This window comes from Amblyomma mixtum, chromosome 10 (assembly GCF_055824585.1).
Source record: "Amblyomma mixtum isolate Tamu chromosome 10, ASM5582458v1, whole genome shotgun sequence".
NCBI classification, from domain to species: domain Eukaryota; kingdom Metazoa; phylum Arthropoda; class Arachnida; order Ixodida; family Ixodidae; genus Amblyomma; species Amblyomma mixtum.
Genome location: NC_143021.1, coordinates 171516506 through 171539859, shown reverse-complemented (window position 1 = coordinate 171539859; position 23354 = coordinate 171516506). Strand labels below are relative to the sequence as shown.

Genomic DNA, 23354 nt, shown 5'->3' with positions numbered 1-23354 from the left:
TTTGGTCAAGCGGCAGAGTATGCGGCCCAACTCGCCGACTCGAACTGGGTAGACCGATGCAACACCGCTGCTCGGCAAATGTCGAGCCGGAGCACGTGGCGCCTTTTCCGTGCCCTCATTGATCCGACCCAAACCCGCACCGAAACACAAAAACATCTTCAATGAGCAATTCACACCTTCAGCGGAGACACAGCCAAACTGGCTGACGCGCTCCGAGACAAATATCTGTACACAGACCAGGATTCGCGTAGTCCGGCGTACTCGTATGCAGGTTCTGAGAACGCAGAGCTGGATCGAACGTTCCAGCTTCACGACCTCAAAGCGGCCCTGGCCAAAATGAAACGAGGGACAGCACCGGACAGGGACAAGGTAACCGTGAAACTTCTCGCTAACCTACCCGAACCGGCCTACGAGCGGCTGCTCGAATACTTCAATGCCATCTGGACGGGAGGTACGTCTCTCCCAGTGGATTGGAAGACGGCTCTCGTCACATTCATACCCAAACCAGGCAAACCTCTCAACACTGACAACCTCCGGCCCATATCTCTCACGTCTTGTGTGGGGAAGTTGATGGAGACCATGGTCCGTGACAGACTATCCACCTACCTAGAAACGCACAACGCCTTTGCAGACACCATGTATGGGTTCCGCCCGCACCGGTCCGCACAAGATGTGCTGCTGCAACTTCATAGAGAGATTCTTGATCCCGTCGAGCACCCTAGCGATGACAAGGTGGTCCTCGCATTGGACTTGCGGGGTGCTTTCGACAATGTGACGCATGATATCAGGCAGCAGCAAGGGCAGCCTGACGAGACCATCTAGATCTTGTCCGCTATCATTGCAGTATCAAGTGCGCGGCCAGTATTCACCGGTGTTGGAAGCAACCGTCGGCAAGGAAGGCAGCCAGCGTGACGACAACAATACGCCGGTGACGTCACGTCCACCAGGGAAGCGCCTGCTACAAAAAGGGCCGCGTTTCCACCGAGGAATCACTTGGCAGCAGCAAGGGCAGCCTGACGAGACCATCTAAATCTTGTCCGCTATCATTGCAGGTTAGAACGTTTTCCATACAGTGAATTGTCATTTCTGTCCTTTCTGCCCAAACTGCGGCCAACGCCATTGTTTGTGTGCACTGTTTTGTTGCATTTGAGACGGGTGAATCTACTGAACTTAGGAAGGAAATGCGCGAATTTCAAGCAAAACTTGAACGGGATCTAAGAAAAGAGCTAAGGGAAGTAAAAGCAAGTCTCGAATTTTTCAATAAAGAATTCGAGGACAGCAAGCAAGAACGTGATGAGCTCGCAAAAGTAAACAAAGAGCTCCAAGCGGCTAATGAAAAGCTATTAGAAGAATGCGAAGCGCTCAAAACGCAAGTTTTACAGCTCGAGGATCGAGTGACTTTCTCGGAGCAGTATTCAAGGAATCGGAACCTTGAGATTAAAGGGATACCTTTCTCTGAAGATGAAAACCTTCCTGATGCTCTTGATAAAATAGGGGAGGTTTTAAAGGAGCCTATTGCGAAAGGCGACATTGAAATTTGTCATCGCGTCCCTGCAAAAAACCCCCACACTGTACCGAATGTCGATGTGCAGTTCAAAAGCCGTCCCAAGCGAGACGCTGTGCTCCAAAAAGCACGTAAAATGCGCCTGTCAACTGAGGACCTGGGTTTTTCACCGAGCTCGCCCCTTTTCATCAACGAGCATCTTTGTCCAGCACTAAAGCGAGTACTTGGCATGGCTATTGAACAAAAGAAAGCAAAAGGGTGGAAATTTGTCTGGACAAGCAATGGTAGGGTTCTTGCTAGGAAGGAAGAATCGTCATCGATTCTGTACCTTCGCAATGCTCAGGACGTGGAAAAAATGGTTTAAGCGTCTGCACTTGTTTACATTTGGCATCTCGCCTGTAAAATGGCTGAGTCTCCGTTCGACATAAACACCACGTTTAATACATCGAGAAAAATTGGCTTGAGTTCCTTTCATCTGAACATTAGATCAGCAAGGCATAAAAAAGATGAGCTTGCTATCCTTCTAAACGAATTTGTTTTTGACTTCGATGTAATAATGTTGACAGAAACGTGGTATTCAACGGATACAGAGGTTTACAGGCGTGATAGATATAATAGTTTCTTCCTAAACAGACCTAATAAACAAGGTGGGGGGATTGAAATCCTCAGCAAAAACAATCTAGAATGTGAAATCATTCCTGATATGTCTCTGTTGACTGAGGATTTTGAATGCCTATGCTTGAAATCGAGAAACTATATCTACTGCGTGATCTACCGACCACCAAACGGTCAATTCAATAATTTCATTTCCCACATTGAATTGCTATTCAACTACGTGAATGTAAATAATTTGGAATAATTAGTTGCGGGTGATTTCAACATTGATGTGCTAAAATCTTGCTCTGCGCAGGAGACCTTTCTTTTGACCGTAGAAGCAAATGGTCATGCTATCTTTACTAAAACTGCAACACTTGTTACAATGCACACAGAAACTTTGATAGACCTTTTTATCACCAACATTGATGCAAAAAATGTAATATCAGGAGTTATATGTAACGACATGAGCGACCACTTTCCCATATACCTTTTTGTTGAATGTGAAGATAAAAGAACGCATGCGCAAACTTCGACGACAGTAATTGTCACCCCTGTAACCTTGGAATCTTTCTACTCGAGTCTTGTGAATGAAAACTGGGATGGTGTATTCCACTGTGACACTGCAGATGAGGCGTATGAAACATTCATATGCATTTTTAAGCGAATTTACTGTGAACAATTTAGAGAAATTATTTTAAAGCCACATCATAACAACCGAAAGCCCTGGATCAGCCGTGAATGTTTAAGGCGAATAAAAAAGAAGGCTAGATTATATAAAAAGTTTGTCGAAACGAGGTCACTTCTAGATTTAAAAATATTTAAGCAATATAGAAATAAGCTGAATTCCTTCCTGAGAAATGAAAAGCGGCGTTTCCTGCAGCATGAGTTCCAACAGGAATCCTGTAAAGATAGTGCAGACGTATGGAAAAAACTAAACAAGTTGCTAAACAGAACCCAATCGTCGCCAGTTATCAAAGATCTCGTTTTTCAGGGCCGCCGCATACATGGTACAGAACTTGCCGAAGAATTTAACAAATTTTTTAAAGATGTTGTCAGCAGTTCTCAAAACCCTCAATCTTTGAACAGCACAATTCCTAGGAATAGCCGCAGCATTTATTTTGATCCGACAGATGAACGCGAGGTATGTAATATATTCAACTCGTTGAAAAATAGCAAATCACGCGATATTGATGGCATACAAATTATTCCAGTTAAATATGTGCTGAACGTAATCGCCCCCCTACTGACTTATATATATAATCTGGCGTTATCAACAGGTTGCTTTCCCAAATTAATGCAGATCTCCAGAGTAATTGTACTTTTCAAGAGTGGCGATAAAAACGATATGTCCAACTATCAACCGATTTCCATTCTGCCGATTTTTTCTAAGGGCCTAGAAAGAGTAATTCATAAAAGACTCATGAACTTCTGCAATAAACTTAACCTCATTAATCCGTCACAGCATGGTTTCCGCCCAAACAGGTCCACTGAAACAGCCTTACTAATGCAAAAAGAGATAATCCTCGAGGCACTTGAAAATAGGGAGATGTGCATAGGTGTTTTTGTGGATTTCTCGAAGGCTTTTGATCGCCTAGACCATCAAATACTACTCAACAAGCTAGAAAAATATGGAATCCGTGGCACTGCAGCTTGTCTACTAAAATCCTACCTATAGCATCGACATCAATGTGTAACAATAGATCAGCATGTTTCAACTCTTCAACCTATAACCACTGGAGTTCCACAAGGAAGTATTTTAGGACTGCTACTGTTTATTGTATACATAAACGACATAACAAATATCAGTAACCTTCCAAAATATCTTCTGTATGCAGATGATACCAGTCTCTTATTTAGGGGCAATAACATTCCATTGCTCATTTCAAACACAAACAGTGTGTTAGAAAAGTTGAAATCGTGGAGCGCAGCAAATTCCTTGATAATAAATAGTAAAAAAACAAAAGCGGTACTTTTTCATTACCGGCAGAGTGTCGTTACATCAGATCTTAGGCTAAAAATTGACAACTCTATTATAGAGGTGGTAGAAACAGTAAAAACGCTAGGAATTTTCTTTAACAAGAACATGAGCTGGGACCCTCACATTAGCTTCACTTTAAGCAATTTATCAAAGTGCGTCGGAATGCTCGCGAAATTTCGCTCCTATCTACCCGTATCGATTAAATTAATAATATACAACACATTATTCATGTGGTATGTTAACTACTGTTTCCTTGTCTGGGGCTCTACTACTCAAACTAACCTGCACAAGATATACATGCTGCAAAAGAAAGCAGTCCGTCATATAGCAAATGTTGACTACCTCGCACATACCGAAGAACTGTTTAAGAGATTCAAAATCATACCCGTTCATAAGCTATACGAATTTTTCTTAGCCATAAGATATAAAAAATCCATTTCTCACTGTGACAACTTCTTGACAGCATTGTCATCCCTCGAAACAAACTCAACGCCATACTCGTTTCGAAAACACGAACGTTGGACCATTCCCTTTTGCCGTACAGAACACGGTCGACAGATGATGCGTCATGCAGTTCCAAGGTTACTAAACAAATTCATCTGTGAACGTTTTTCTCTTGAAACATCTAGTACGCAAACTCTAAGAAATCATTTTTTGTAAGCAGCTGTATTCCCTTTGTGTGAAAAGTGTGACACGAATGACTTTCGCATCTATGTTAACACCAATGTATTGCGTATTAATGAGCATGTACCAATAGTTTATATCGATTGTTTTGAAATTCCTGTATTATATGCTGTCAGGTAGCGTGTGTGGATTTTGTACTTTTTTTTAAATTTTTTGCCCTTGCTGTACGCCATGTAGGGGGGCTCGGGCTCCCTCAAGCGAAAATCGTTCGCTTTTTGCCTGAGCCTGCCCACATCATAATGATGTAAATAAAACTGACTTGACTTGACTTGACTCTCCCACCTGTCCCAAGTGAACTGTGGGTACAACACATTCCAATATATTAAGCAATTCCTCACAGATCGGCAATCATATATCCGACTCCAAGACAGTGAACACGGCCCGTACCAACTTGGTACGTGAGGGACTCCACAGGGAGCAGTCCTCTCGCCTCTTCTGTTCAATCTGGCCATGCTGAAGCTCCCTACCCTGCTGGGTGAGGTCCCGGGTGTGCAGCATGCCCTGTACGCCCACGACATCACCCTCTGGGCAACACACGGTTCGGTTGGAGAAATCGAGGCCAACATGCAGCAAGCGGCGGCTATTGTGGACGATTATGCACACCGCTGCAGCCTTGAGTGCTCCCCGAGCAAATCGGAATTCGTGCACATACGTCCCAATCCAAGGTGCACAACCAAAATTGCCCTCTCCCTGCTTAGTGGCCCGATACCTGAACACGATGAAATCAGAGTATTGGGACTCTACATACAAAAGAACCGCAAGATTGACACCACGCTGAAGAAACTCCGCAAGGTGGGGGATCAGGTGGGCCGTATGGTCCGCCGGGTATCAAACAAACGAGGGGGGTTGCGATGCAAGGACGCCCTGCGGCTGGCCAATGCATTCGTAACCAGTCGAATCCTGTATTCGGCACCGTACCTCCACCTGCGCAAATGCGATGAGAACGCTTTCGAAGTGATTCTCCGAAAAATCTATAGGAGAGCTCTCGACCTCCCAATTGCAATATCCAACCAACGTCTCCTCGGCCTGGGGATGACGAACACCTTTGGGGAGCTGCGCGAGGCTCATCTCAGCAATCAATACTTGCAGTTAAGCAAAACACGTGCGGGTAGCCGCCTACTGACCCGCCTCCACATCAATTACACAACCCAAGAGGAGAACCGGGTATCCATGCCCGAGGCCTGGCGCTTCGCACTAAAAGTTCGCCCCCTCCCCAATAACATGACAACAGATGCCCCATGACGGCCGGCGCCTCGCGCGAGCGGAGGCCATTTCCAAGCAGTATGGTGCTCGACCAGGGGTATTTTAAACGGACGCGGCCGGTCCACACCATGGGGGTTGGTACACGGCTGCCGTTGTCCACCAAAACACCCCAGTTCAGGGCCTAACCTTCCGTGCCCCCAACATTACATTCGCGGAGGAAGTTGCTATCGCACTTGCAGCTGCGGATCCAGCGTCCCGAGTCATTATCACCGACTCTAGGGAAGCTTGCCGCAATTTTGAACAGGGCCAAATTCCAGATCGTGCTTTCCGAATTTTACACAGATGTGAGTACCGGGATTTCCCAACCCGGCGCACCATCATCTGGGCCCCAGCACATGCGGGCATAGAGGGAAATAAGGTAGCGGACACTACCGCCCGCGCGCTTAACCACCGGGCATCGCCTCTCTCGCCGCCTGATCCGGCTACTGATTTTAATCCGGCTATTACTTTTCGGGAGATCTCTCTCCTGTATCAAAACGCTCACGGCCGATACCCACCCCCCTGTAAAGGCCTCAAGAAAGCAGAGGAGCGTTGGCTACTTCGCCTCTACACCAACACGGTACTGTGCCCGGCAGTGCTCAAACATTTCAATTCGGCCTTTTAGGGCGAGTGTCCACACTGTGGGGAAGTGTTTGCGGACACGCATCACATGGTGTGGGCATGCCCTGCCAATCCTGCTTTCCCACCCCACCCGAGAGGACTGGGAGGCTGCCCTACTCGGCTGCTCAACTCTCCAGGACCAACGAGCCCTGGTGACAAGAGCCCGGGCCGCCGCGGAGGCCACAGGGGTCCCGGACTAGCGATCCCTCCTAGTGATTGTGAGGGCCGGGCCCTTAAGGCACGGTCCAAGCAATACCTCTCTTGTATATAGTATAAATAAATGTTTTACACCACCACCACCTGCTTCCTCGTTTCGTGCGTTTCACTGTGTATACCTGTGTCTTCCTGTCAATGCGCAGTATACCTGCGTGAAACACACATTTGAAGTTTTTTTGTATATGCATGTCTACAGCGTTGGTGCTTTGTCCCAGAATACACGTTTATTGGGTGAACAACACAGTTGACTTTCTTGTACCCCAAATTCTGTACATAGATGCGCATTGCGTCAATGTTGTTATTCTTTGCTTACTTTGTGAATGCTTGGGCTGCTGTTTCTCTTTTTTTGTATTTACCTGCATCTATGCGCTGTGTTAATGTATCAACCCCCCCCCCCCCACACACACACACACACTGTAATGCCAAATGGCGCCGTGGGTAAAAGATAAATAAATAAAATAAAGGGGCCGAGGAGGTCCATCCCTATTTGCTGAAAGGGCTTAGTTGGAGGTGGTATGGGGTTTAGGAGTCCGGCTGGTCTAGTCGGAGGCGTTTTGCGTCGCTGACACTCACGGCACGTTTTCACGTAATGGGAAACGTCGGTAGCTAGCCGCGGCCAATAGTACTTCTCCTGGATGCGGTGCAACGTGCGAGCAATCCCGAGATGCCCTGCAGTCGGCTCATCATGACATGGCTGCATATATCCTTGCCTGAGATTTTTTGGCACAACAAGATGCACGGTCCTGTTGGTCGCAAAGTTCTTCACGAGGACATTATTGTGAAAGACGAAGGACGACAGTTGGCGCTTGAACCCTCGGGGAGACGATGCGGTCTTGCCTTTCAGATAATCAACTAGGCTTTGCAACTCTGGATCCGAGCGCTGCTGCTGCACGAAACTGCTGGCGCTTACCGGTCCTAAGAAGGCGTCGTCGTCTTCCTCTTCCGTTGCTGCGTCGACGGGGGCTCGGGACAAGCAGTCCGCGTCGGAATGCTTGCGGCCAGATTTTTATACTACAGCTATGTCGAATTCTTAAAGACGCAGGCTCCAGCGAGCATGGCGGCCGGAGGGATCTTTCAAATTGGCCAGCCAGCACAGAGCATGGTGATCGCTCACAACCTTGAATGGTCGTCCGTACAGGTAGGGGTGAAATTTCGATGTGGCCCAAATGATGGTGAGACATTCTTTCTCGGTCGTCGAATAGTTGGATGTGGCTTTCGACAGTGAACGGCTAGCGTACGCGATAACTTTCTCCTGTCTACCATTTTTCTGAACGAGGACCGCTCCTAAGCACACACCGCCTGCATCGGTATGAATTTCGGTTTCGGCGTTTTCATCGAAGTTCCCGAGCACGGGAGGGGACTGTAAGCGGCGCTTCAGCTCTTTGAAAGCTTCCTCTTGCGGCATTTCCCATTTAAAAGGCACGTCAGCCTTGGTAAGGTGCGCCAAAGGTTGAGCGTTGCGCGAAAAGTTCTTGACGAATCGAGGGTAATAAGCGCACAATCCAAGGAATCTGCGTATAGCTTTATTGTGATTAGGCTGTGGGAACTCTGCGATCGCAGCCGTCTTCTGAGGGTCTGGGCGACCTCTATCCTTGCTTACGACGTGACCAAGGAACAGCAGCTCCTCGTAGGCGAAGTGGCACTTCTCTGGTTTCAGTGTTAGGCCTGAAGACTTGATGGCTCCCAGCACTATCCGAAGCCTTCTAAGGTGGTCTTCAAAGCTTGCGGAGATGACAACAACGCCATCTAAGTAGACTAGGCAAATCTGCCACTTCAACCCTGCGAGCATCGTATCCATTACTCGCTGGAACGTCGCTGGGGCAGAGCAGAGGCCGAATGGCATCACCCCGAACGCGAAGAATCCGTCTGGTGTGATGAACCCAGTTTTTTCGTGATCTTTTTCGTCGACTTAAATTTGCCAGTAGCCCCTATTCAGGTCCATCGATGAAAAGTGCTTAGCGTTCCACAGCCGATCCAATGTGTCGTCGATGCGGGGGAGGGGGTAGCCATCTTTGGCAGCAGCAGTGGCCACAACTTGGCAGCAGCAGCAGCAGCAGCAGTGGCCACAACGACACCTCATTAATAGCTGCCCTGTACTATTACAGATTTCCTTTGGGATGCCAGCTACAACGTTCCGGAGATAACACCGAGTGCACGTGCCCTTACGACACCCGGATGACCAAGGAATAATACCAGTACACGTGCTCTTACTACACCTGGACTTAATCATTGCGGCCTGCTATCAACGATCCGGCAGTCGGCACTACCGTCGGCAGAACAGCTATAAAAGCAGCCCAGCACCTCTTGGACACCACTTTGGCAGCAGCAGTGGCCACAACGACACCTCATTAATAGCTGTCCTGTGCTATTACAGATTTCCTTTGGGATGCCAGCTACAACGTTCCGGAGATAACACCGAGTGCACGTGCCCTTACGACACCCGGATGACCAAGGAAGAATACCAGTACACATGCTCTTACTACGCCTGGACTTAATCATTGCGGCCTACTATCAACGATCCGGCAGTCGGCACTACCGTCGACAGAACAGCTATAAATGCAGCCCAGCACCTCTTGAACATCACTTTGGCAGCAGCAGTGGCCACAACGACACCTCATTAATAGATGTCCTGTGCTATTACAGATTTCCTTTGGGATGCCAGCTACAACGTTCCGGAGATAACACCGAGTGCACGTGCCCTTACGACACCCGGATGACCAAGGAAGAATACCAGTACACATGCTCTTACTACGCCTGGACTTAATCATTGCGGCCTACTATCAACGATCCGGCAGTCGGCACTACCGTCGACAGAACAGCTATAAATGCAGCCCAGCACCTCTTGAACATCACTTTGGCAGCAGCAGTGGCCACAACGACACCTCATTAATAGCTGTCCTGTGCTATTACAGATTTCCTTTGGGATGCCAGCTACAACGTTCCGGAGATAACACCGAGTGCACGTGCCCTTACGACACCCGGATGACCAAGGAAGAATACCAGTACACATGCTCTTATTACGCCTGGACTTAATCATTGCGGCCTGCTATCAACGATCCGGCAGTCGGCACTACCGTCGGCAGAACAGCTATAAAAGCAGCCCAGCACCTCTTGGACATCACTTTGGCAGCAGCAGTGGCCACAACGACACCTCATTAATAGCTGTCCTGTGCTATTACAGATTTCCTTTGGGATGCCAGCTACAACGTTCCGGAGATAACACCGAGTGCACGTGCCCTTACGACACCCGGATGACCAAGGAAGAATACCAGTACACATGCTCTTATTACGCCTGGACTTAATCATTGCGGCCTGCTATCAACGATCCGGCAGTCGGCACTACCGTCGGCAGAACAGCTATAAAAGCAGCCCAGCACCTCTTGGACATCACTTTGGCAGCAGCAGTGGCCACAACGACACCTCATTAATACCAGACAGCGAAAACCAACAGCTTGAAAAAGCAGACACGGAGCCAAGCATGCAGAACATGTGGCAAATGTTGCTAGCCATCAATCGCAAATTGGAAACAGTGATTTCATTGAAACAGACAGTTTAAGGGTTAGAACAGTCTGTACGATTCATGTCCGATCAACTGACTAGCTTACTGGATCGTGTTGATAAAAACGAGCACGCGATAAAGGACATCAGGAGCCGAGTTAAAAAACCAGAAGAAAACGAACACACTGAATCGCTAACAGCTGAGCTAGACGAATTAGAATGGCGAAATAGGCGAGCCAACTTACAGTTCCATGGCATACCTCAAACAGATAAAGAAGACCTCTTGGGAAAAATCAACACTATCGCTGCAAGGATTGATCTGCTGCAACTTTCTGATGACGACCTGGATGCAGTACACCGGTCAAGGCGGGGTAAGATCCGTGCTATTATCTGCCGCTTCTCAAAACAAAAAACTCGGGTGGGAAAGCAGGAAAAAGATCGGGAATGGAAATGACAATGTGCATATTCTCGAGAACCTAACCAAACGAACTCGGGAGTTGTTGCAAAAAACACAAGAATGGGCAAAACAACACGACTGCAAATACGCCTGGCACAGTAACGGAAAGGTACTGGTCCGGAAATCTGACGGCACATCGGCGATAGTGGTTTCCAAAGCATGTGACCTCGATCGGCTTTCATAGGGGTTTGGCTCCTACTCCTAGGCATACTTCTTTTCCGCACCCACAATGGAGCCACTTTGTTCTCTCTCGGGCCAGACAACGTATCCGTCCTTACGATCGTCTAGCACATCCATAGCGCCTACTGTGAGCAAGAAAATGTCGTTCATTCACATCAACGCTGAATCGTCGCGCAACAAAGCTGATGAATTTGAAGCGTTTCTTTCCACACTTAACTTTCGTTTCAATATACTAATGATCACTGAAACTTGGTATCAAAACGCTTGTGAAGCACTGAACTCGCCAAACTACAACACGTGTGTAGTGAATCGCTCTGACAAGCGCGGCGGCGGTGTTATGATGGCGATAGAAAAGGATCTGAGCTGCAGCCTTGTCACCGACTTTACTTACGTTCACGATGACTATGAAATCCTTTCCGTACGCAACGGCAGAAATATCTTCACTGTTATCTACCGGCCGCCTAAAGGCAACTTCTCCAATTTTAGCAGCTTTCTTGACGAATTCCTCGAATGGGTCACAGAAAATAATCTTAATCTTGTTCTAGGTGGGGATATCAATGTAGATTTGCTCTCATATTCTACCAACAAACTAGAAATTGAGTCCATATTGCAGTGCAATAGTTTTACTTCGGTTATAAAAGAGCCACCTCGGTTGCAGGCAGCGACGGCAACCGACGTCTTTCTCACCAACCTTCCAGCCGATTGTTCGAAATCAGGGGTTATTACTGCTCATATCAGCGACCACCTGCCCATATACCTGACAGTCGATTCTTTAACGTCTAAAAAACAATTTATTTCCCCTGTAATAAAATACCGGCGCATTAATCCTACCACATTAAATCACTTTCGTGTTGCACTTGAAAATATTTACTGGAGTGTCGGTGTCAATGAAACCGATCCCAATGATGCCTATAATGCGTTCATTACAATGTTTAAGTCTATATATGAAGAAAACTTTCCTTACGAAACCTTCCAAAAACCCCGGAAAATACGAAAACCGTGGATAACCACAGCATGCCTAAAGATGATAAAAAGGAAAACAGACATGTACAAACGTCTTGAAAGAATGTCGTACGCAAAAAAAGGACGAAACAGGAAGGAAAAACACAGAACAGGAAAGAGGCGCTTCTTTCCTGTTCTGTGTTTGTTCCTTCCTGTTTCGTCCTTTTTTGGGGTACGACATTCTTTCAAGACGATGTACCAACTAACCCGTCAAAAAGTTCTTCTATGTACAACCGCTTTGTCCAAACTAGGTCACTGGATGACCTTCAACAATTTAAAACATACCGGAACCAAGTTACTTCATTCCTTCGACGTGCAAAAAAAGAGTACATAGAAAAACTGTTCAACGATGACTTGCTTAAAAGGGCTGATCTTGTGCGGCGCAACATTAATCAAATTTTAAATCGAGGTACAACTCCTAGTGGCGTGTCCGAAATTTTGGTCGACAACAAACCTGTGAATGGGAAGGCGTTTCATTTCATTTCATTTCATTTATTTACCTTAAAGGCCCCTTTCGGGGTATTACATAAGGGGTGGGTTAATCAAAAATTTGGTACATTTTTTCACGATGACATATGAAGTTCAATGTTGGCGTTGAAGAGTGACGGGCAGGTGATAGCAGCAGCGGAGTGGGAGAGGCCGTTCCAGTCTGACGCGGCTCGTGGAAAGAAGGAGGTGGAAAAGGTTACGGTACGGGCACGTGGACGAGTAACTTGAAGGGGGTGACCAGTGCGATGTGATATGCGCGGCGGAGGTGCGCAGATGTATGGTTCATGGCCGAGTGAGCTGTAATAAAATTTATGAAAAAGAGATAGGGTTGCGACGCGACGACGGCAAGAAAGACTTCGTAAGTTGGACAGTGATTTCAGGGATGACACACTGACTTCGTATGAATATTGGGAGTGAATGAAACGGGCGGCGCGATTTTGCACGGCTTCAAGTGCATCGATTAGATATGCTTGATGGGGGCTCCAAATGGGGGATGCGTATTCTAGTTTTGGTCTTACCAATGATGTGTAAGCGAGTAATTTTACCTCTTTTGTTGCGTGACGTAAATGGCGCTTCAGATATCCAAGGGTTCTGTTTGCAGATGAAATAACATTAGTAACATGTTCCCGCCAAGTTAGATCATGACACACAGTGATACCTAAGTATTTATATGAATGAATGTGCTCTATTGGATTGTTAGAAATTCTATAGGAAAAGGACAACGGATTAAGCCTGCGGTGAAACGAAATAAGCTTGCATTTGTTAGGGTTAAGTGTCATTAGCCAATCATCGCACCATTTTTCAATGCGGTTAAGATCATCCTGAAGGGCTTTTTGGTCGGAAGTGTTAGTTATTGAGTGGTAGATAACGCAGTCGTCGGCGAATAAACGGATATTGCATGATAGATGTTCTGGCAAGTCATTTATGTATATTAAGAAGAAAAGAGGACCTAGGACAGAGCCCTGAGGTACGCCTGAGGTTACGGGGGCAGAAGGAGATGACTGGATGTTAACAGCAACTGACTGAAAGCGACACGTTAGAAATGCTTCAATCCATTTTAAGATGTTAGGATGCAAGTTCAGCTGCGATAGTTTTAGCATCAAACGTCGGTGGGGAACTTTGTCGAATGCTTTAGCAAAGTCTAAAAAAATTGCGTCAGTCTGGATATTCAAGTCGAGGTTCGCATGCAGATCGTGAAGAAAGAGTGCTAATTGTGTGTTACAGGAATAGTTTTTGCGAAATCCATGTTGTGCAGGGTGAAAGAATTTGTTACCATCCAGGAACTGCATGATTTCTGAGTAGATGATATGCTCCATGATTTTACACGGTACACTTGTGAGCGAGATAGGACGATAATTTAAAGGTGAATTTTTGTTACCGGATTTGTAGACTGGAACGACCTTTCCCTTCTTCCAATCATCAGGTATGGTGCCTGTGGAAAGTGACTGAGCAAACAGTAACAATAAATATTCGGCAGAAATGCACTTTGTGTTCTTTAAAAGTTTAGAATTTATTTCGTCAATGCCTGCTGCAGATGAAAGTTTAATTTTATCTATTAAAGACATTATTCCATTAGCAGAAACATTGGTTACAGGCATGGTGTGCGGAATGGTTGTAGGCAGAATAGGTAAGGGCTCATCAGGCTCGCTTGTGAAGACAGAGGAAAAAGCAACTGAAAAGATATTAGCACATTCAGTATCGCTAAATGGCTCTCCTGAATCTTTATTCAGGGTAACTGAATGCGTATTGGTAGGGTTTATAATTTGCCAGAACTTTTTTGTGTTACTTTTTAGGATTCTCGACAAGTCGTCGTGATAAAAGTGTTGCTTAGCGTTTTTGACAGCTGATAAATACGAGCTCTCGGCGGCATAATATTTGTCCCATGAGCAGGTGCTGTGATTGGCTTTAGCTGCGCGGAATAGGCGTTTCTTTTTATTTTCGAGTTTTTTCAGGGACTTCGTGAACCAAGGCTGGTTTCGAGTGTCATGAAAAGTAGTCTTCGGGATGTATTTATCTGCCAGAGAGTTAAGCTTTTGTTTAAATATTGACCAGTTTTCCTGGATAGATCTGCTTTGAAAAGTTGCGTTAAAAGATGGAAAGAAGGCGTGCAGCTCGCTATTTATTGCTTCATAGTTGCCTTTATCGTACAGCCGGATTGTCTTTCCCGGACTGTGGCGAGGAATTGGTTTGAAATTAAAGACTGTGTGGATGACTTTATGGTCACTAATTTCCCGCAAGTAAGTCATGGAGGAGAAACTTTCAGGATGGCTTGTTAATACTAAATCTAAAATATTTGCAGTGTCGTTTACTTCACGCGTAGGTTCTAGTACAAGCTGGGCAAGATTAAAATTCGAACAGATATCAAGAAATTCTCTTGTATCCGCTCGATTATCTATGGAGTGCACCGGGTTATGCCAGTTAATAGTCGGGTAATTAAAATCCCCGAAGAGGAGAATGTGAGCGTTGGGATACCGCGAGGTTAATTTAGACAAGGTTGCGTTCAGCTGGCGGCAAAAATGGGGAGTGTTGTGTGGCGGCCTGTAGCAGACACCCAGCAGCACGGAATGTGGTGCGGATCGACAGATAAGCCAAATTAATTCAAGGTCGGATGAAATGTTTAGAGCAGTGCATGATAAGTCGTTACTTGCCGCAATCAGAACACCACCACCACGTGCGTTTTTACGATCTGAACGAAAGAGAGAAAAATTTGGCAGATCAGCAAGCACCTCGCCATCACTAATGTCATTTGTTAGCCACGTTTCTGTTAATATCAGCAAGTTGCTATCAGATGATAACACCAGGTTTGACACGAGCTCTCGCTTCGGGATGAAACTGCGTATATTAGTGAAGATTGCCGAAAACGTAAGATTAGGACGAGGACATGTTTGGGAACGGTGTAGTGCCGACTTGCGTCGCCGTGGTGGCTAGAAGATTTCTTTTACTGTTTGCTCAGTCTCATCAAAAAAATAGCGTTTGGGGCCTATATGGAGGGTTTTGTACCGCAAAGAAAATTTAGTTGTCTTTGATTTGGCAAACGCGACAAGTTGCTTTCTTATATTTTGAACTCGGCGGGAGAAATCCTCACCAATGCTGAAATCCGTATCTTTTAGTTTGGGGCCATTTGAGAGGATCATTTGTTTTGTCTTAAAAGACGCAAACTTTACAATTATGGGACGCTGGCGTTCTGTGTTGTGACGCCCAAGACGGTGTGCACGTTCGATATCTTTACTATCTAACGTCAAATCGAGCTGATCGGAGCAGTGGCGAATTATGATTTCTTCGGAATCGGCAAATGACTCGGATGGTGTAGGATCGGAAAGGCCGTAAAAAATCAAATTGCATCTTCGTGAGCGGTTTTCGGCGTCATCAAATCGGGCTTCCAGATCCCGCACCAGTTGAGTAGTCTTTTCCGTGTTGCATTGCACACATTCGACATCTGTTTTCAAAGTAGCCAGGTTCTGGTAGTGGCTCTCTAAATCGGCAATCCTCTGAATTAGATCTGTAATGGTTTTCTCTGTAGTTGTTAACTTGTTTTTGATGTCTTGGACGTCACTAATTATTGTAGCCTGACCTGAAGACAACTTTTTCAATTCAGCAAGCACTGCCTCTGCACTGGCAGGTCCCGGATTCGTTTCTATGTCCCCGGACAATAGTAGCAAGATGCGAATCGTTTCTAAACATTCAATAGCAACATCGACACAACACTGTGGGCTCGGAAGCTGCACCAGGCAGTAATTACTAGTTTTCTTAGCAAATAAGGCGTATGGGTTACTGACCTGCATTATGAACAGAAGCGGATTAGTGGTCTGCTTCATGGTACAGCCACCAAGCCCACAGAGCGCGGCCGGTGATTGCCGCTCTTTTATACACGGTGTGCCAGGTGCCGTCGATGACGATGGGTGTGTCCAAGGTTCCGGAAGTGTCCAGGGTTCCAGCGATGACGCTGGCAGGTTTGAAGCGCTGATGGCGTTGAGGCAACGGACATGCGTATCACTGTAGGGGTATCCAGGCAGGTCTGACGGCGCGCATTCCACCCCAGCCGAAACCAGGGCGGGAAGCAGCGCGTGTGTAACGACTGCTGCGAGCACCTGCATTATGAACAGAAGCGGATTAGTGGTCTGCTTCATGGTACAGCCACCAAGCCCACAGAGCGCGGCCGGTGATTGCCGCTCTTTTATACACGGTGTGCCAGGTGCCGTCGATGACGATGGGTGTGTCCAAGGTTCCGGAAGTGTCCAGGGTTCCAGCGATGACGCTGGCAGGTTTGAAGCGCTGATGGCGTTGAGGCAACGGACATGCGTATCACTGTAGGGGTATCCAGGCAGGTCTGACGGCGCGCATTCCACCCCAGCCGAAACCAGGGCGGGAAGCAGCGCGTGTGTAACGACTGCTGCGAGCACCTGCATTATGAACAGAAGCGGATTAGTGGTCTGCTTCATGGTACAGCCACCCTTTCAACCACCCAGACGTTTCAACTGTTACTTTGTGTCTCAGGCAGCTCAAAATGGGAACTTAATGAGTGTGCAATGCCTGGACGATAGGGTTGTTTCTAGTGCATTCCTGTCACCTACTGACGCGAATGATATCAGAAATGATCTCCTGACCTTACCCAACAGTAAGGCACAGGATATTGACGGCCTGAAAATGTTACCAGTTAAACATGTAGCCGATATCGTTAGTCCAGTGCTGGAATATATATTTAACTGCTGCATAGAGCAAGCAGTGTTCCCCAAAAGAATGCAGATTGCGAAAGTTGCGGTTATTCACAAAGGTGGAGACGAACATCATCTGTCAAACTATCGACCTATCTCTATTCTACCTGTTTTCTCAAAGTGTCTAGAAAAGATACTGTATAAACGAATAAACGGTTTTTGCAGCAAACATAACATTATTAATCGCAGCCAGCATGGCTTTCGAAAAAATGTTTCTACTGAAACCGCGCTCTTAACCCAAAAAGAACTTATTTTAGAATCATTTGAGCTGAAAATACTTACGCTAGGCATTTTCATCGATTTTTCTAAAGCTTTCGATCGCATCAATCATAAAATAATGTTAGCTAAGCTCGAGCACTATGGTTTTCGCGGCAAGTTTCTTCAAATAATTCAATCTTATCTAGGCTTTCGCGTGCAACAGGTGATAATAAACAACTGTTTATCAGACGCCTTGCATATCTCTTCAGGCGCGTTCCACAAGGTAGTATACTGGGGCCCCTGCTTTTCCTCCTTTTACATCAATGACATCGTCTGCATAAGCAATCATCCAAGTTATGTCATTTACGCAGATGACACTTCCTTATTTTTCAGAGCCGCAGACTTGGTAGATCTTGAGCAACAAGCAGCAGATTGCTTGCACTCTCTACATGAATGGTCCAAAACTAACTCCTTAAAAATAAACACTGAAAAAACAAAAGCAGTGCTTTTTAGACCTCGCAATAAACTGACTTTACTGCCACCACTTTTTCTTAGGATGGGATCATCATCCATTCAGTTAGTTCCAACTGTCAAAAGTCTTGGTGTCCTTTTTAATGAAAATTTGACCTGGAACGATCACGTCGACCTTGTGGTTAACAAACTGTCTAAGGCCGTTGGCATTCTATATCGACTGAGATATTTTATGCCAAAGCATATAAAGCGAATGCTGTATAATGCACTTTTTTCTTCTGTTGTTGATTACTGTTTACTGGTCTGGGGTACCACATCTTTCACTAACATCAACCGCTTGCATCGCTTACAAAAGAAAGCTGTTAGAAATATTGTGAACGCTCCTCGACTCGAACATTCTGCACCAATTTTTGAAAAACTGGGCATCATGCCACTTCCTCAGTTATACAAAACGTTACTTCGCAAACGATACAAGGCAAGCGTCATTAAAAACAACTGTTTTATGTTACAGCTGTCAAGATTACAGTGTAAACATTGTACGTATTCAACTAGAACAAGCTTGAAATGGTTGTTACCTAGGACGCGCACAAATTATGGCTGTCAAATGTTGCGTTTCACTCTCCCACATTTATTAAATGATAAATCGGAGTTGACGAACAACTGATTGATAACTGTACTACCTCATGCCCTCAATGTTCGAATGTTAGCCCATGATCTTCTTTGTATCAACTTGGTTTGTATCAACTACCTCATGCCCTCAATGTTACAATGTTGATCCATGCTCTTCTTTTTATCAACTTGTTTTTTTTTGTTTTGTTTTTATGTCTGCCACTACCAAACTGCCTCTGTAGGGTGCGTCGTCCTCGTTAAGCCTCATCACTGGCTTTTTGCCGGCGTACCCAACATCCTGGCGATGTTGAATAAAGTATTGATTGATTGATTGATTGATTGATTGATTGATTGATTGATTGATTGATTGATTGATCCTTCTTCGTAATGCTGTTCAGGCGGCGGTAATCGACGCAAAAGCTCAGGGTGCCGTCTTTCTTTTTCACTAGGACGACTAGTGCTGCCCAAGGGGTCCTCCATGGCTGGATGACGTCGTCACGAAGTATTTCCTCAACTTGCTTGCGGATAGCTTGGCGTTCTATCGGCGATACGCGGTAGGGGCTCTGCCGCAGTGGTCGGGCGCGTTCGTTTGTGACAATGCGGTGCTTGGCAAGCCGGGTTCGTCGCACATTAGATGCTGATGAGAATCAATCGCTGTACCTTTGATGAAGACTGCGTATACAGTCTTGTCAGCTGCTGGGTAATGCTGGGTTGATATCAAATGTGGGTTGATGGCCTTGGTCAGATGGTTCTACAGGTTGTTCGGGAGGGCAAATATGTCTCTGATATGTCTGCCAGCTAGTCGAGAAAAGCAATCGTCGTACTTTTGTTTAGATGCCGACATTCTTCGGTGAAGTTGGTTAGCAGCCCCTGGGTTTGACCATTCCGGATTTGGGCGGCTCCCCTTGCGACGCCCAGTCCTCGATCCAGGAGTAACTGGGTGTTCCTCTCAACGACGCCTTCGGCAGTTTCGATGTCTCCAGTACCTATGCAGGCGACGACGCTTGATCGGGGCGGCACGCTCAATGCTTCGTCGAGGACGTTTAAGGCAACGTGATGAGTTGCGCTCGTCGCAGCAGGTATGGCTTTGTCCGTGGAAAGCTTGATCGAATTAGATCGAAGGTCGATGATCGCCCGATGTTCATTCAGGAAGTCCATTCCCAAAATCACGTCTCGCGAGCATTGCTGTAGGACCAGGAAAGTTGTAGCATAGGTTCTCCCATTTACAGTAACTCTCGCGGTGCAGCGTCCTGACGGCGTAATCAGGTTGCCACCTGCGGTGCGGATCAGCGGGCCATCCCAAGTTGTTGTTACCTTCCTGAGTCGGACAGCGAGTGGCCCGCTCCTGACGGAGTAGTCAGCTGCGGTGTCCACCAAGGCAGTAACCGCGTGACCGTCGACCGTAACTTCAAGGTCACTTGTTCGCGTTTTCGTATTGCACGTTATCTTCGGTGTACGATCTCGGCTTCGTCGGGCAGTGAGCCTGCGGTGGGCGTACTCCGACGTTACTTCCCTGGGCGGTGGTCCAAGGTTCAAGTCTGGCCGCGTCGTCGTCGCCATCGTCGGTGTTGTCGTCGTAATTGAGGCATGGTCTTGCGTTTTCGTCGATGGAGGATCTTTTTTCTTGTGCTCAGAAGCAACCTCACCTCCAGAGGCTGCTTTATTCAGTTTAACTTTCGGGGGCTGGGGGAGCGTCCACGCATGGCGTAACCTCGGCTAGGAGATACAAAGCGCGGTGAATATGGCGACGGGGAACGTGATAGGTGGCTCGGCGATGAGCATCTTTCCCGACGCAAAAACTCCTCGATTTCGGCTGGTCGCTGGCCGGGTCGGGGTCGTGGAGCGTCGTAAGAGAACCCTCGGATGCCCAGTCTTCTGTATGGGCAGTGCCGGTGGACGTGACCGGCTTCGCCACAGTGGAAGCATAGTGGGCGGCGCTAATCGGGAGTTCTCCACTGGTCGCATTTCCTTGGCTGAGTGCGACGCTCGTAGGACGGGCGGGTTGGGGCGAGAGGGCGGCGGTGCAGCGCTGCTGGCTGAAGGCGATAGGGGCTTGGGTCCCGTCGTCGAGGTGCAGGACGGCGCACAGCTGCGGCGTAAGTCATGGCTGGGGGCTGCAGAGGCTGCGTGGCTGTCGGCGTCACACCCAAGGCCTGTTGAACTTTGTCCCGGATTACGTCAGTGAGCGATGTAAGCTGCGGCTGCGTTCCCGTTGGCAGCAATCTTCGGAGCTCTTCTCGCACAACCTGACGTATAACCTTCCGCAGGTTATCGTTGTTAGCGGTGTCCGGGCAGCTTGCTCAGAAAACGCGCTGCTGGCGGTCATACTGGCGGACCCTGGCATCGAGAGTTTTTTCCATGGTGGATGCCTCTTCTACGAATTCCTCGACGGTTTTCGGTGGGCTGCGGACGAGGAGGGCAAAAAGTTGCTCTTTAACTCCTCGCATAAGCAGCTTTACCTTTTCTTCTTCTTTCATGTTTGCGTCGGCACGCCGGTAGAGACGCTTCATCTCCTCAGTATACACTGCAACGATCTCGTTTGCAGTGTATTTAATTCATTGATTACGAGAAAGCATTCGACTCAGTTGAAACCTCAGCAGTCATGCAAGCACTGCGGAATCAGGGTGTGTAAGAGTGTTATGTGAAAATATTGCAAGATATTTATAACGATTGCACAACTACCATAGCCCTTCATAAAGTCAGCAATAATTCCAATAACGAAGGGTGTCAGGCAGGGAGACGCGATCTCCCGTATGCTATTCATCGCCTGTTTACAGGAGGCATTCTGGGGCCTGAAATGGGAAGAGTTGGGGATAAGAGTTAATAGAGAATACCTGAGCAATCTGCTATACGCTGATGACATTGCCTTGCTAAGTCACTCAGGACATGAACTTCAAAGCATGATCAATGAATTAGACAGGCAGAGGAGAACGGTGGGGCTAAAAATTGACATGCAGAAAACCAAAGTAATATTCAACATTCTCGCAAGAGAACAGTAGTTCGCAGTTGGTGGCGAGGTGGTGGAAGTAGTAAGAGAATATGTCTACTTAGGGCAGGTAGTTTGGTTTGGTTTGGTTCATGGGGTTTAACGTCCCAAAGCGACTAAGGCTATGAGAGACGCCGTAGTGGAGGGCTCCGGAAATTTCGACCACCTGGGGTTCTTTAACGTGCACTGACATCGCACAGTACACGGGGCCTCTAGAATTTCTCCTCCAAAGAAATTCTAGCCGCCGCGGCCGGGATCGAACCCGCGTCTTTCGGGTCAGCAGCCGAGCACCATAGCCACTGAGCCACCGCGGCGGCTTAGGGCAGGTAGTGACAGCTGATCTGGATGATGGGAGGGAAATACCTAGAAGAATAAGAATGGTGTGGAGCGCTTATGGCAGGTTCTCTCAGATCATGAATGGCAGTTTACCAACATCCCTCAAGAGGAAAGTTAGAACAGCTGTATCTTACCGGTACTCATATATGGGGCAGAAACGTGGAGGCTAACGAAGAGGGTTCAGCTTAAGTTAAGGACAACGCAGCGAACTATGGAAAGAAATGGCTGAGGCTTAACTTGGTTAAGCCTGGAGAATGCGAAGCATCATCGTGTCGCGTAATTTGGAGGCGCACAACCACAGCGACGGCGCGAGGTGGGCCCCCGTTTCTCCACTGTCGTGACGTCATCGTGTCACGTGGTGTGACGTCATGTATCACGTGATTTGGAGGCGCACAACCACAGCGACGGCGCGAGGTGGGCCCCCGTTTCTCCACTGTCGTGACGTCATCGTGTCACGTGGTGCGACGTCATGTATCACGTGATTTGGAGGCGCACAACCACAGCGACGGCGCGAGGTGGGTGCCCGTTTCTCCACTGTCGTGACGTCATCGTGTCACGTGGTGTGACATCATGTATCACGTGATTTGGAGGCGAATAACCACGGTGAAGGGCTGAAGTGGTAGCTAAAGTAGTATGCTTCGCATAAAAAATGATAAGGACAACGTCAAGAGATCGGAAGCGGGCGGAGTGGGTGAAGGAACAAACGCGGGTTAATGGCATCCTAGCCGAAATCGAGAGGAAGAAATGGGCTTGGGCAGGGCATGTAATACGAAGGCAATATAAGCGCTGGTTTTTAAGGGTAACGAGGTGGATTTCAAGAGGAGGCAAGCGTAGCAGGGGGCGGCAAAAAGTTGGGTGGGCGGACGAGATTAAGAAGCTTGCGGGGATACGGTGGCTGCAACTTGCATAAGACAGGGTTAATTGGAGAGACATGTTAGAGGCCTTTGCCCCGCAGGGGGTGCAGTCAGGCTGATGATGATGACCATGAGGTTGTTCCAGTTTTAATGCATGCAAGCTTCGAACTTCCCTAGCGAACGTAAGCTCCCCCTGCGCATACATTCCTGTGCTATTTTATGGCGTGTGGCCACAGCTGCAAAACCGAAAGACTCCGGCCCTTACTATTCCCTTGCGAAATCCTACTGTCGCGCTTCGGGCGAATTTATTTATTCATTGTTTCTAGACTGCAGCCTCCGCGGATGAGCGTTTCAACGCGCGTTCTGCCTTTATGAAATATACTGCCACGAGTCTTCGATGCTGTAGGCAAGATCATCTAGCGTTCACAAGAGGCGCGTAAATTTTTTTTCTGGGTAGGAGGAAGGGAAGTAATTCGTCAGTGGGAGCGGGGTCTTTACCAATGCAAGGGAGAATCACAGTATTAACAACACAGGCGGATAAACCAACTATGAAAAAAATGGCAGTGGGTTAGCTGTGGTTAAACCTTGTAAACTGCGTAAGGAATGGTGTGCGCGTTCTTCTGGGGATTCTTCGGCGCGTTGCCTTCGCCTGGTAGCATTGCGGCGTTCCTGAGCGGTCAGGTGTTGAGATCCATCGGTGACCGACGACGTGGAACCACT

At 47.3% G+C, this 23354-nt stretch overlaps 2 protein-coding genes across 5 annotated transcripts in view; both read right to left on the bottom strand.

The window, feature by feature from the left end:
* pyd (zonula occludens-like protein polychaetoid) overlaps positions 1-23354 on the bottom strand; it is a 357804-nt gene that overhangs the window by 288540 nt on the left and 45910 nt on the right. The window lies entirely within an intron of this gene.
* Positions 15090-16214, bottom strand: LOC149327731 (uncharacterized; the record flags this gene model as incomplete). Its single annotated transcript, XM_089563805.1, has 1 exon — positions 15090-16214. A coding segment is annotated over one exon (822 nt), but the record flags the coding sequence as incomplete, so codon positions are not given.